The sequence below is a fragment of the Lutra lutra genome, chromosome 1 (genome assembly GCF_902655055.1).
Source record: "Lutra lutra chromosome 1, mLutLut1.2, whole genome shotgun sequence".
In the NCBI taxonomy this organism is placed as follows: Eukaryota; Metazoa; Chordata; class Mammalia; order Carnivora; family Mustelidae; genus Lutra; species Lutra lutra.
The window spans coordinates 201,721,724-201,737,255 of record NC_062278.1 but is presented as its reverse complement, the minus strand read 5'-3'; the positions used below and the strand labels follow the sequence as shown (position 1 = coordinate 201,737,255).

Here is a 15,532-nt window from a genome sequence, read left to right as displayed (position 1 = left end):
CTCTCTCACTCTCTGCCATCTAAGGACACAGTGAGGCGGCTGTCAGCAAACCAGGAAACAAGTTCTCACCAGAACCTAATCATAATGGCACCCTGATCTCAGACTGCCAGTCTCCAGAACTGTGAGAAAATACACTTCTGTTGTTTAAGCCACCCAGTCCACAGTATTGTGTGATGGCAGCCCAAACAGACGGAGACAAACATGAAATCAACAGAATCAAGAATTCTATATTTTAATAGGGAGTGTAAGTGAACAGGTTAAAAAACTAGATCTGAATATATTTATTAATAAAATTTGGAATATTTTCTTACATTCTACAGGCATCACACAGGGCAAATATGTTGTCAATGGATTAACAATTAAACTGGACTATTATGGCACAAAACTGTGCTGCAATAGCCACTAATCTGACCCACTATATGACACTACTCAGGTTTCTGCTCAACATGAGAGAGAGCAATAATGTTACTGAAATTAATCCGAATGTGCAAGCCAGTGGTCATAAAACAAAGTACAAGAGGGGTCCCTGGGTGGCTCAGTGGGTTAAAGCCTCTGCCTTCGGCTTAGGTCGTGGTCTCAGGGTCCTGGGATCAAGCCCCGAATCGGGCTCTCCACTCGGCAGGGAGCCTGCTTCTCCCCCCCCCCCCCCCCGCCTGCCTCTCTGCCTACTTGTGATCTCTGTCAAATAAATAAAATCTTTAAAAAAAAAAGTGCAAGAAAATAAACCATTTTCTTCAATTACAGAGGTTTTTCAATTACAAACAAAATATTAATTTTTGACAAAAATAAACCAATACTCTTGACTAGTCAAAAAGACAAGTCCTGCACTGAGTGGCAGAAAATACACAAAACTGAAAAAGATTTTAGAATATGTCCAGGGAGGCCTAGCTGGCTCAGTCAGTAGAGCATGTGACTCTTGATCTCCGGATTGTAAATTCAAGCCCCAAATTTGAGTGTAGAGATTACTTAAAAACAACATATTAAAAGAAATAAAAAATGTCCAGTTTTCTTAATGAAGGGGGCAGGAGAAGGAAAAAGCACTCAAATCCTTTCAAGTGCTCCAACGTAAAATAACTCTAAACTCTCTAATAATGGTACCATGGGACAAAGGAATGGGATACAGTCAGTAAAACAAATACAGTCACTGCTTACATGTTTAAACGATCCATAGGGAACTGCAGTGGACCCGGTCTCTTCTAGATAATCTTCCCAGCTTAATTCCACTTCTTCCACACCAGATCCAGCATCTGGAATTAAAATCAAAACAAAAGGAAACAGATGAGCCCCAATTAAAGAAAACTCAAGGTATAAAAACATAAACTTAGTAACCCTAACTTACACAATTTACTTCACAAGTTAACTGATTTCACACACAAAATATTCACGTGCTCTTTTTAAATGGCGGGCTCCCATACTGCATTGATTATCGATGAATCTCAACAGCACGGAAGTGTGACATGTTGTCTCCTGCTGGAATCCATCAGGAACTCACTCAAATGCATTATATAAAGCTGGTGAGAGTGTAACGATTACAGTCACTCTGGACTACCATTTAATATCTAATGCCAACTACTTGACATACCTAATAGGCATTTCAAACTTGAATTTTCAACCTGATTCTTCCTTAGTACTCTCCAATTGAGTAAAAGACACCACCAATCTGTATTTTGGCTCAACCCAAAAATGTCGAGTTATCCTTGCTTTCCAACTTTTCTTTCACATCTTACATCAAAACCATCAGAAAATTCTATAGGTACCACCTTTAAAATATATCCTAAATCTAACCACTTCCCATCATTTCTCTTGCTCTCTTTCTCTAGCCCAAGACCTAACCACTATATATTTCACCTTTTAATCCCAATTATGATAAAATCTGAACTCTTTGGGAGAGTGCAAAGGCCCAACAAGGTCTGACCTCTGGCTACCTTCCTTGCCACTTCATCCCCAACCAGCCTCTTTGCTCCCTGCACTCAAGTGACCCTGGGATTCTTACTATTCTCTAATCATGTTCTTTCCTCAAAGTCTCCTCTGAGTTTATTTCCTCAGCTCAAAGACTCATTCCCCAGTGTCATTCCTGGCTTCATTTCATTCAAGCCTCCTCTTAAAATCGAACATCCTCTCTCCAGAAAGGCCTTCCATCAGTACTTATCTAATGCAGAAAACCCAGACTCTAGTTTCATTATCTTAAAGGCATTCATTTCTACTTGACAGTGCACCATACATCTTTTTATCCTCCCCATTAGAAAATACACTCTGTCAAGACAGGACTTTGTGTTGGTTACTCCTGTATCTCTGTCACAGCAAACTCAATACATTTTTTGTTGAGTAGGCAAAGATTCAAATATTCCAGAATCCAATAATCCCAATTTACATAAATTCTCTAAGAGCAGGGTTTTGTTTCCTGATGTATTCCCATTGCCCAAAACAACGCCTGCCACTAGAGTTCACAATGAACAGGGGCTGAATGAGTGCACCCTAGGGGAGCCTGAGCTTCAGACAAACACAAGGAGGCAAGTACAAGGACGCTCACCACAGCACTGTGTGTAACAGCACCAGACAAAAGCAATCAGTAGGAGAAGAGACAGATTACGGCAGTTCTACAGCAGAGTAGTACTGTATAGCAGATGAAATGAATGAACTAGTTTTGACATAGATAAATCTCAAATAAAACCCCACACCGAATAAAAACAGCAGGTGCAGAATGAAAAGCACAAGATACAGTTTAGACTTCAAAGGAAACTTCGCAGAATCTCCTTATAAATGCATGCATATTAATAAGAGTATAAAAAACAAAGGTGGGAAGACTATACATCGATTTCAACAGTGCTACCTCTGGCGATGAGAGAAGAAAACAGGATTAGAAGGGAAGTACAAAAGAGGCTGAAATTTTTCTTTCAAAAAGAAAAGGGGGGGGAACAACACATGAAAACATGTTTAACATTATAAGGTAAATGCAAATCAAAACCACAATGAGACATACCTCACACCCCCTAGAATAACCAAAGCAAAAAACAAGTGTTGACAAGGATGTGAAAAACTAGAATCTTTGTGCACTGCTGGTCAGGGAATGGAAGATGGTGCGGCCACTGTAGAAAACTATATGGTGGTTTCTCAAACAATTAAAAGTACAATCACCCTATGACCTAGCAATTCCACTTCTGGGTACCTACCCCAAAGAATTGAAAGCAGGGACTCAGATGTTTGTACACAAAGGTTCATAGCAGTAAGAATCATAGGCGCCAAAAGGTAGAAGCTACCTAAGTATCCATAAATAGATAAACGGATAAATAAAAGGTGGTACATACATACAATGGAACATTACTCAGCTTTAAAAAGGAAGGAAATCTTGGCACACATGACAACACAGATGAACATGGATATGACGCTAAGTAAGCCACTTGCAAAAGGACAGATCCTCTATGATTCCACTTCCATGCAAGAGCTACAGCAGCCACATCCAGAGAAACAGAAAAGAGAACGGTGGCTCCCAAGGCCTGAGAAAGGGAGATGGGGAGTTACTGTTGTGTAACAGGTACAGAGCTTCGGTCTGGGAGGATGAAAAAGTGCGGAGATCCCCGTAGTGATGGTTGTACAACAATGGGAATGTACTTCATGCTCTGAACTGTACACCTCAAGATGGTTAAAATGGGGCGCGCCTGGGTGGCTCAGTGGGTTAAGCCGCTGCCTTCGGCTCAGGTCATGATCTCAGGGTCCTGGGATCGAGTCCCACATCGGGCTCTCTGCTCAGCAAGAAGCCTGTTTCCCTCTCTCTCTCTCTGCCTGCCTCTCCGTCTACTTGTGATCTCTCTCTGTCAAATAAATAAATAAAATCTTTAAAAAAAAAAAAAAAAAGATGGTTAAAATGGCAGACTTTGTGTTAAGGATATTTTACAGGATGAAAAAAATGGGAACAAATATTGGACAATGATAACATTAATTCTTCACAATAGGTAACACCAGTGTTTGTTATATTGTTTTCCATTCATTTTTATCCATGTGTGTTTGTTATATTATTTTCCATTTGTTTTTAATTGTTTTGAAATTTTTCACCAGAAATGTAACAAGCCAACAAAGACTAAATTGGGAGCATCCTGGAAGTATGGGTTAGTAGAAAGTCAATTTTCATTACCAAACCATAATAAGGCCGAACACTCATGGTCCTTAGCTAGGAGGAACCTTCTCCCTCAAACAGCATGCTAACTTACAAATAAAAAATCAACGCAACATTATAAATAATGAATTATAGAACTAAACCCTCATAAATTAAAAACTACTCATAAGCCAAGAAGAAACAAACTAATAATCTGGTAGAAAAATGACCAAAATATATGAAAAGAGAATTTATCAAAAAGAAATGCAAGTCATCCTTAAACATATGGAAACATGTGGAAATTTACTCATTTTAAAAGAAATGTAAATTAGAGGGGCACCTGGGTGACTCAGTCCGTAAGTGTCTGCCTTCCCTTGGGCTCAGGTGGTGATCCCAGGGTCCTGGGATCAAACGCCTCCCCACCAACCACCGCCCCGCTCAGCGGGAAACCTGCTTCTCTCTCTCCCACTCCCCCTGCTTATATTCCCTCTCTCTCCGTCTCTCTGTTAAATAAATAAAGTCTTTAAAAAAAAAAAAAGAAAAGAAAAGAAATGTAAATTGGAACAGCACTAAGGTATCAGATTGGAAATAAAATCCCAAAGTTTGACAACATATTCTATGGTAAGGCTGTGCTTAAGCAGGTAAAGCACAATGACACAAACCTGGTGAAAGAGAACTTGGCAATATCTAGCAAAATACATATGTATTTACCTTTTGATCCAGCAATCCCACTTCTAGGACTCTATCCCAAAGATATGCTGGCAAAAATACAAAAAGACATATGTACAAAGCTATTCATTGCAGCACTATTTGTAATACCAAGATTGGAAACAACCCAAATGTCCATCAGTAAGGAAGTGGCTGAATAAAATATGGTATATATATCCATATAGCTGTAAAAAGGGGAGAAAGATTACTACATACTCCTGTGGGACAATCTCCAGTAACTAAGAAATATGAATACGAATATATGTTATGTATATACTCACATATATACATGTTTATAATTTTTAAATGAACAGAAGAGTCAAATAATAAAAACCAATGGTATATATAGGAAAAATAAAAAGGGTGAACAGTATCAGATTGAAAATAGGGATGGTGTTACATAATTTTAACTTTATCACTATGTAGATACTTTATAAAATTTTAGAAACATATTTAAATCAAAAGAAAAAAATTCCAACTAAAAATGAACTGAAACAAAAATACCTAATTGTTGGTGAAATAACCACAAGGAAAACAGGATTACTTTATGTCATATTAAAATACAATATCTCGGGGCACCTGGGTGGCTCAGTGGGTTAAAGCCTCTGCCTTCGACTCAGGTCATGATCCCGGGGTCCTGGGATCGAGCCCCGCATTGGGCTCTCTGCTCAGGGAGTCTGCTTCCTCCTCTCTCTGCCTGCCTCTCTGCCTACTTGTAATCTCTGTCTGTCAAATAAATAAATAAATAAATCTTAAAAAAAAAAAAATACAATGTCTGACTGCAAACCCCAGTGGAATATATTTTAAGGCAAAAACCATAAAGAAATTTTAAACCTCACACTGTTATCTGTTATACTTGAAATGTTGGTATTACTGAAAAAATTATAGAAATATTACAGGGTAAATAAGTGATGATGTTAACATCATTATGAAACAACACAATTCCAAAAAAAAAAAAAAAAGAGAGAGAGACACAAGCATAAAATCAAAGAAGTAAAAGCCCTGCAACTTTAAATTAAAACTGTGACTATAAAATGAAGCCATCTGATTCTTTTCTCTTTAAAAGACGTGTAGTTTCTAGCTATGTCTATGGATAAGGCCTTATAAGAAATGACAACCTAGTATCAATGAGCACCCCAGCACCCAGACTATGGTCTCTAAATATTATATCAATTGTCCAAAAATAAAAAACACAGTTTCCCTGAGAAATGGTAGATTGTTAAGTTTGGGGCAAAAATGTGCAAGAGCTACCTGGGACTCTTACTACACTAGAAAGCAAGGACTTAACTATCAAAGACACATGACATCACACCAAAAGAACACAGGAACCAATCTGAAAGATCACTCACTGCTCTAGAACGGGGCAGTCTGATCATCGAACGAAGGATGACACCAATGGAATCAAACTCATCACATACGTGCGTATGTGTGTACGTGTGTGTTTGTGCACACGCATGCACTTTATATCCATGCATTAACAATAACATTTAAAACAAAACACTGGGGCGCCTGGGTGGCTCAGTGGGTTAAGCCACTGCCTTTGGCTCAGGTCATGATCTCAAGGTCCTGGGATCGAGTCCCCCATCAGGCTCTCTGCTCGACAGGGAGCCTGCTTCCCTCTCTCTCTCTGCCTGCCTCTCTGTCTACTTGTGATCTCTCTCTGTCAAATAAATAATAAATAAAATCTTTTAAAAAAAAATTAAAAATAAATAAATAAATAAATAAAACAAAACACTGATCAATTTCCTAAATGGCAGAGTAAGTACGTCAGTGAACCCAGTCTCCCAGAAAAGTAGCAAATCACTGGCTAAAAATGATAAAAATCAACTATTTCAAAGTTGCAAAATTAGCTGATGGCACACAACAAACTGAAAGGTTAACTACTCAAGACAAGCTCCTAGGCCTGGTTAGAGGAGCTGGATTGTGGCTTAAGTTGGGGCTATTCCCATTCCTCATCCCTCTTCAGCTCAAAATAGAAATTTTGTTATTGAAATACAATAACCACAAGGAAACTCCATAGTAAGCCCCTTAGCAGAATAAGGAGGACAGAGGGAAGAATGACTAAAATTAAAGACAGAGAAAAGAAAAAAATGAAGAGTATGGAATAGCAATATAAGATCTAACCCTAGTGCCAGCAGAATCCCAGAAAAAGAGAATGAGGACAGGGCTGAAAAAGTATTTGAAGAAATAACAGGTGAAATTTTTCCAATTTTGGCAAAAACCATAATTTCAAGAAACTAAGAAAACTCCAAACAAGATAAACCCAAGGAAATATGTGCAAAGATACACCAAAAGTCAAACTTCTGAAAACTAAAGACAAAGAAAAAAATCTTAACAGCAGCAAGAGAAACTACACCTCTCTTAGGGTGACTGGAGGAGAGGGGGTTCCAATGACAGCAGATTTCTCATCCGAAACCACGGAGGCCAGAAAGCACAGGACTTTTCAAGAGATGAGAGAAAAGAATTTTCTACCCAGAATTCCATTTCCAGCAAAAATATCCTTCAATAATAAATAGGGAAATTAAGGCACTGTCATAGGAAGGTAAAATATTTTATCACTAGCAGATCAACCTCCAAAAAAAAATGGCTAAAAAAAAAAAAATTCCTTAAATAGAAATGGAATGACAGAAGGAATCTTAGAAAATCAGGAAGAAACAAGGGACAATTTGAAGAGTACAAATATTGGAAAATAAAATACATTTTCCTCCTCCTTTTGACTTTATGTTCGACAGTTGAGGCAAAATTTTAACAGTGTCTGATGTGGTTTTCAAAGTCTGTAGAGGTAAAGTTTCCACACCTGGCTCAAATTAAGAAAATGATGACACCAGCAAAGTATGCTAAGTTATGTATATATTGTGTTATACCTAGGGCAACCACTAAACAGCCATAGAAAAAGATACATTCAACAACACTATATACAAATCAAAATGAACTGAAAACCAAATGCCAGAGGGGATGTAAAGAAACCAGATCTCTAATCCATTGCTGGTAAGAATGTACAGCCACTCTGGAAAGCAGCTGGGCTGTTTCATTATTAAACATATGATCCTGCAATTGTGCTCCTGGGCATTTACCCCAGAAAAATGAAATCTTAATGTACATGATTGCTCACAGCAGCTCTATTTGTAATTGCTAAAAACCAGAAGCAACGAAAATGTACTACAGTAGATGAATAGTTAATCAAACTGTAGTACACCCATGGAATATTACTGAGCAATAAAAGGGAACTACTGAATATTACTGAGCAATAAAAGGGAACTACTGATAACATGCATGAATTTGGATAGCTCTCAAGGGCATTATCTTGAGTAAAAAAAGCAAATCTCAAAAAGCCACATACTATGTAATCCTATTTATATAACATTCTTGAAATGACACAGAGATGGAGAGAAGAGTAACAAGGTGCCTGGGGCAAGAGAAAGCTGGGGGAAAGCAGGGAGTGGATGACGGGTGTAGTAGAGAAGAACTCTTTGTGGTAATGGAACAGTTCTGTATCTTGACTGAGGTCATGGTTAGGGGAAGCTACATGTGATAAAATGACAGAGAACTACATAAACTTTGTACATAGGTCAATTTCATGGCTTTTATATTGTACTACACTTACAGGAGATGTAACTAATGGTAGAAATGGGTGAGGGGTACACAAGGACCTGTTAGTACCCTCTTTGCAACTTCTCATGAATCTGTAATTATTTCAAAAATCATTCAAAATAACTATCAAAATTAAATTTTTTTAAGATATCTGCTCAAAAAAGTTACTTGCCTTTTCAGCAAACATTATGAGTACCCCCTAGTGCCAGGTTCTCTGCTAGGGACAGAGAAAGAACTCACATCTTCAAAGAGCTTCCCGTTCAGTGGCAGAAAGACTAGTCGGACAACACAGGTAAGTAAGAGAATCCTGCACTATGAAAAATGAATTCTTTTCAGCAAAACCAATACCTGCATCCAGCTGCTGCTCCCCGTTCATTTCCACAGAACATGGGCTGTCTCCTCCCCACGCAAAGGACAGGCCTTATGGTTCCGCTCTGATCTGAAGATTACTCGTAGGTCTCAAGCATCTGCTCAGTGGGCATCCAAGGGTCCAAATGAAAGTGCTGGAAAGTCAAAAGAACACACAAAAGCCTGAAACCCAAGTGTAGTTTACTCATTCATAAGACCTGGCACTCCAGTGAGTGGGGAGGGCGCATGAAATAGACACACACTGGCAGAATAGAGGGGATGAGAGAAAAAGTGGGTATCTTTCCTAATTTTGGAGACTGTGTATGTAAATGTGAGAGTGTGTGTGTGTCTGTCTGTATATGCAAAGACAGCACTATCAAGATCTTGATATCTAAAAATCACAACACACTAACACGTATATGAATCACTCTTTAACCCTTAGCACCATGACTCCTACCCACAAAAACTCTAATTCCTAATGAATTCCTGAAGGAAAAAGGTAGCTTTCAATGCTCTGTCTTATCCAATGAATAAGATTAAGGATATATTATTTTATCTAGTTTTTCATTCCATTTATCTAGGCTATTATGTAGAACCAAAAAGTATCAACTACATTAGTCTACAGTTACAGTTATAAAGGGAACCTCTCCAAAATAAGCTTGGAACCCATTTATTTTTATTTTTATTTTTAAAAAGATTTTATTTTTTTGACAGAGAGGAAAGCACAAGTAGGCAGAGGGAGAGGGAGAAGCAGGCTCTCCACTGAGCAGGCAGTCCGAAGCAGGGCTCGGTCCCAGGACCCTGGAATCATGACCTAAGCCAAATGCAGCCGCTTAACCAACTGAGCCACCCAGGCAACCCAGAACCCATTTATTTTTTAAAACAGCTTTATTATAATCACATACCATAATTTCCCACTTTAAAAAGCATGTGATTCCACAGGTTTGAGTAAATTTACGGAGCTGTGTAACTACCACTATATCCAGTTTTATAATATTTCCATTACCTTGAAAAAAAATACTTCATTCCTACTTGCAGTTCCTCCCCATCCTGTCAAGGACTTGACCTTCCCAGGGCTCCACAGCAAGGAAGTAAGAGAACCAGTTTTCAAACCAAGCAAAGTGTCTATATCCCATGTCCTCAAGCAAGTATTTTACTGACTCTCAATGGGAAGCCACTGAGGGTTTTTTTAAGCATAGAAAGGAAATTATCAAATCTGTGTTTTAAAAAAGATCACTCTGGACCCAAATAGAGAAAGCATAAGGGAAAGACAGCAAAGAAAACAGGCAAACATAAAACTTCTACATGCCAAAAGACACCATAAATAAAACTCAAAGGTAAGAGAGTGTATCTCAGAAATTCTCATCATAAGAAAACAGATTTTTTTTTTAAACTATGTATGGTAGTGGATATTAACTAGACTTATTTTGGTGATCATTTTGCAAGGTATACAAATATTGAATTGTTATATTGTACACCTGAAACTAGCAGAATATTATTTGTCAATTATACTTTACTAAAAATAAACAAGACAATGGAGATTGGTGAAAATATTAGCAACATATAATGGGTTCATTTCCATATACAGGCTCCTATAATTCAACAACAAAAAAGAAAAAATGGGCAAAATAGGTAACTGATCCATATTAAAAAAAAATCAGAGTTAAAGTTTATAAAAATGTGTTCAATCTCATTAGGAAGAGGAAAGCAATTTTTAATTATATATGACTTTTTCACCTTTCAGACTGGTAAAATTATTTTATTTTATTTATTTTTTTAAAGGTTTTATTTATTTATTTGACAGAGAGAATCACAAGTAGGCAGAGAGGCAGGCAGAGAGAGAGGAGGAAGCAGGCTCCCTGCCAAGCAGAGAGCCCAATGTGGGGCTCAATCCCAGGACCCTGAGATCATGACCTGAGCCGAAGGCAGAGGCTCAACCCACTGAGCCACCCAGGTGCCCCGCAGACTGGTAAAATTTTTTTAAACTAAAAAAGTCCAGTGTTGGCAAGGAAGGTGGACGAATGGGAGAACTTCGGAGTACAGACTGGTACTACCTTTCTGGAGAAGAATTTAATGAAAAATTTTAACTTACAAAGATTTAAAAGACACAAATTCTTTGAGCAGTAATTCTGGTAGTGAAAATCTTTCATACAAAACACATGTGTGGGCGGCTTCATAACAGTGATGCTTGCAGCAGTATTATCGTTAATGGTGAGAAACCAGAGACAACCCATATGTCTACCAAATGGGAATGGAATGGCCACATACATTATGATACACCGATACTAGGAAATACTCCACAATCGTTAGAAAAATTTAGGTAGATCCGTAAAAGCACATGGGAATATTGTCTATACTGCTGAGTGGAAAAAGCAAATGAAGGACATTATTTGTATTAACTTTTTAAAATCCCATGTCTACTCTTTATTTGACTACATTTGTAACTTTTTGTAAAACATTTTATTTATTTGAAAAAGAAAGCGGGGGGGGGCAGAGGGAGAGAGAGAGGGATAAGTAGACTCCACACTGAGCACAGAACCAGACGTGGGGCTCGATCCCAGGACCCCAAGATCAAAACCTGAGCTAAAGTCAGATGCCCAAGCGACTGAGCCACCCAGGAGCCCCAACGTTTGTGACTTTTAACAAATGACCTAACTCATTTGTGCCAATGGCACTCCTTTAAAAGAGGGAAAACAGTACTGTACCTACTTCAGAGGACGGCTATGTAGATACGTAAGACAGTGAACAGCACTAAGTTAAGCATGGAGCTGACTACACGGTAAATGCTGAATTAATGTTACCTTTATACAATGTTGACTGATTCAAGTTCCTACGGCACTAACATAGTGCATTACCTCTACAGAGGACATCCTGTCACTTCATCAGGGGTCTGATGCAGCAAAGCCAAGACTACATAAATATCTGTTGGTTCACTAGGCTTTGAAGATGTCATCCGCTGCTTATGTTCATAAACTCTTGGAATATGCCAGCATATTTTGTGCAGAGAGCCACCAAGTGCAAAATGATTACACACACACACATATATATAATATATATATACATATATATATTATATATATATATGTGAAGTTTGAAAGCCAAGGATAAGAAAAAGTTGGGAAAACCACAAGTCTTATGAAGCTGAGAGCTAAAGCTGTGATATATTTTTTTAAGATTTTATTTATTTATTTGTCAGAAGAGAGGAAGAGGGAGAAGACACACAAGCAGAGAGAGAAGCACACTTCCCGCTGAGCAGAGAGCCCAATGCAGGACTTGATCCCAGGACCCTGGGATCATGACCTGAGCCCCTGGGATCATGACCGGAGCCGAAGGCAGACACTTAACCGACTGAGCCACCCAGGCATCCCTATTTTTTCAATCTTACAGCATCACTAAGATTTTAACCAATGAATGATCAGTTCAGCATCTTAATAGGATTAGGAGAAATAAACTCATGAAGCCGTTTGCTGTGGAACATCTGTAAGATCTCTTTATTGCTGTCTTTCTATGCAATGAGGGGGAAAAAAACAGTAAAATATCCGGGAGCCTAGAATATGGAAATTTAATTCCTTTTTCATTTATTTCCTATTCATATTAAATTGCTTTACTTTATTTTACCATTGATTTTGGTATTATAATTCCTCTTGTGGTGACCAGAACACATTATTCATTTAAATAAGTTCTCATGAACTAACTATCTGAACCTTGCTCATCTTATTTAGAATATTTCAGTGAAATAAACAGTGCCTAGATACTTAAAAAGTGCTCCAAGAAGACATACTGAAGCCGGTATAAGACATACTAAAAGCTAAGGGTACAAAATAAGCCTTGAGGTCAAACACACACATACACACAAAACAAAACAAAAATGAAAATGAAACCCAGGTAGAATAAAACGAAACTGAATTCACTATTTCATGTTTGGAGATACATCAGTGTAAACCCATGGAGCACTTCTGTTTAACAGCTTTTTTAAAAGACCTAAAAGCCATATGAACAACAACCAGCCTTCATCTTGTTTTGGCTTACACATGCAGTCCACACCCTAAGCCTCCACTAGCCGGCTTCTTGTTAATGCACTTTGTTTTTAAGGCTAAGACTAAACACTATGTAAGCATTATGTGAAGAAATTACAACAACCCAAGAGAGATTTCTGTAGGAGAGAGCCTCCACCAAAATCATTCAATAAGTCCAACATAAATAACTTTTAAAGCATTAGTTAGAAGAAGGAAAGAAACTCAGAGTGGCTCTAGAAGTATGTATCCAGTTCATATAGTAGTTACAAGAAAATACTTTAATTCAATTAAGTATTTGCCAGGTAGTTAAAAGGAAAATTCCCATTGAAATGTTTAAATTTTCACTCTTATCCCTCAACTTAACGGATGGAAGTCCAGGATTAATTTCAAGTATGCTGTTAAATATGGTAAATGCAAAAAATTCAGCAAATTCGATGCTCCGTTTTGGGCCTATTTGTAAAGTAAATGCCCTTGACAGCAAATGCTAGTGGTAGAGTCACTGTATTTTTTCATTCCCCAACAGATGTAGATTTCTATGGCTTTTCATGCTCCACAACAGTCAATCATTACTCCCTGACCTCGTACACACCCTATCTGACAGGCTACCTAAATTAAAAGTTTTGCTTCCATCTGTCAAATGTCATGGAATTTGATTATTAGGGATAGAAATCTTCCATTGTTTCATTAAGTTGTTTATTGCTGTTGTTTTTAACCCACTGCTCCATGTCTAACTAGGGAAATTAAAAAAAATAAAGTCTAATAAAGTCAATCTTAGCCATTCACATCATCTAAATTAAATCTGACCCTAACTTCACTTTTCTATGATTATGTAAACCAACACAAGGCACATCTATCTCAGTTAAACAAATCAGTACTAATGAATTTATAAAACCAATAAAAGTTTTAAACAAAGCCCAGAGCTCAAGAATACCCTGAATTTTTTTAAAGATGATCATCGTCACTAACTGTCAGGAAAATACAAATCAAAACCACCATGACATAGCACCACACACTTGTCAGAACGCCATTATCAGAAAGATAAGATAACAAAAGTTGGCAAGGATATGGGAAAAGGGAACCCTCATGTGCATTGTTGGTGGGTAAGGGATTTGGTTGCAGCCACCATGGAAAACAGCATGGGGGTACCTCAGAAAATTAAAAATACAAGTAACATATGATCCAGAAATTCCCCTTTGGGGTATTTATTTGAAGAAAACAAAAACATGAACTCAAAAAGATATCTATATTCCCCTATTCACTACAGCATTATTTACAAGAGCTAAGACGTGGAAGCAACTTAAGTGTTCACTGATGGATGAACGGATAAATAATGTGGTATACACCCACATACACACATGAAATATTCTTCAGCCACAAGAAAAGAACAAAATCCTGCTATCTACAACAACATGGATGGACCTTGAGAGCAGTATACTGAGTGAAATAAGTCCGAGAAGGACAAATACTATATGATCTCACACACAGAATTTAAAGAAATAATAATAATAAAAACCAACCCCCCTCCCCCCAAAACTCACAGACACAGAGAACAGATTGGTGGTTGCCAGGGATGAGGGGTGGGCAAGGTGGGTGAGGGAGGTCAAAAGGTACCAATGCCAATTATAAAATAAATACATCCCGGATATGTAAAGTGCAGCATGATGACTACAGTTGACAACACTGTATCGTGTATTTGAAAGTTACAAAGAGAAAATTAAAAAAAAAAAAAAAGAAAGTTACAAAGAGAGTAAATCTTTTTTTTTTTAAAGATTTTATTTATTTATTTGACAGAGAGAGATCACAAGTAGGCAGAGAGGCAGGCAGAGAGAAGGAGGAAGGGAAGCAGGCTCCCTGCTGAGCAGAGAGCCCGACGCGGGACTCGATCCCAGGACCCCGAGATCATGACCTGAGCCGAAGGCAGCAGCTTAACCCACTGAGCCACCCAGGCGCCCCAAAGAGAGTAAATCTTAAAGGTTCTCATCATAAGAAAAAAAGTTTTTGTAACTCTATGTGGTGGTAAATGTTACCAAAACTTACTGTTGTCATCATTTTGCAATATATTCATATATTAAGTCATTATGTTGTACACCTTCGATTAATACAATGTTCTATTTATATCTCAATTTAAGATGCTAAATGATGAGCCAATATTTTAAAAGGCTTGTTTTAAACTAACATGAGAAATTTTTAAGTAAAATATGGCATAAACATACAATGTAATACTACAGGGCCATTAAAAATCACATTACAGAAATGTTTTTCTTTCCAATCAAAATCCCAAGAATGTATTTTATTTTAAAATGCTCATTTAAGGGGCGCCTGGGTGGCTCAGTCGGTTAAGTGTCTGCCTTTGGCTCAGGTCATGATCCCAGGGTCTTGGGATGGAGCCCTGCATTGGGCTCTCTGCTAAGTGGAGAGCCTGCTTCTCCCTCTCCCTCTGACTGCCTCTGCCTACTTGCGCTCTATCTCTCTGTCAAATAAATAAATAAAATCTTTTATAAACAAACAAACAAATAAATAAATAAAGCTAATTTAAGGGTGGCTCAGTTGGTTAAACATCCAACTCTTGGCTTTGGCTCAGGTCATGATCTCAGGATTATGTGATTGAGACCCATGTTGGGGGGGATCCACACTCAGCGGGGAGTGTGCTTGAGATTCTCTCTCTCCCTCTGCTCCTCCCACTACTGCACATGCTCTCTCTCTCTCTTCCCTAAATAAATAAATAAGTCTTTTAAAAATGTATGAAATAAAATAAAATGCTAATTTAAAAATGCATCTA

General features: G+C 37.9%; 1 protein-coding gene across 5 annotated transcripts in view; it reads right to left on the bottom strand.

The window, feature by feature from the left end:
• The window catches only part of SFMBT1 (Scm like with four mbt domains 1), a 122,498-nt gene that overhangs the window by 49,427 nt on the left and 57,539 nt on the right, over positions 1 to 15,532 (bottom strand). For 4 of the 5 annotated variants that reach the window (XR_007120976.1, XM_047691940.1, XM_047691947.1 and 1 more), the window contains exons 4-5: positions 8,738 to 8,892; positions 1,153 to 1,247 (exon numbers count right to left, since the gene is read on the bottom strand). Coding sequence is in view for 3 of the 5 variants with exons in the window: in XM_047691940.1 (XP_047547896.1) it covers positions 1,153 to 1,247; positions 8,738 to 8,765 (123 nt within the window). In the remaining 2 variants the exon portion in view is untranslated. The remainder of the gene's footprint in view (positions 1 to 1,152; positions 1,248 to 8,737; positions 8,893 to 15,532) is intronic. The other variant, XM_047691969.1, reaches the window with a different exon arrangement.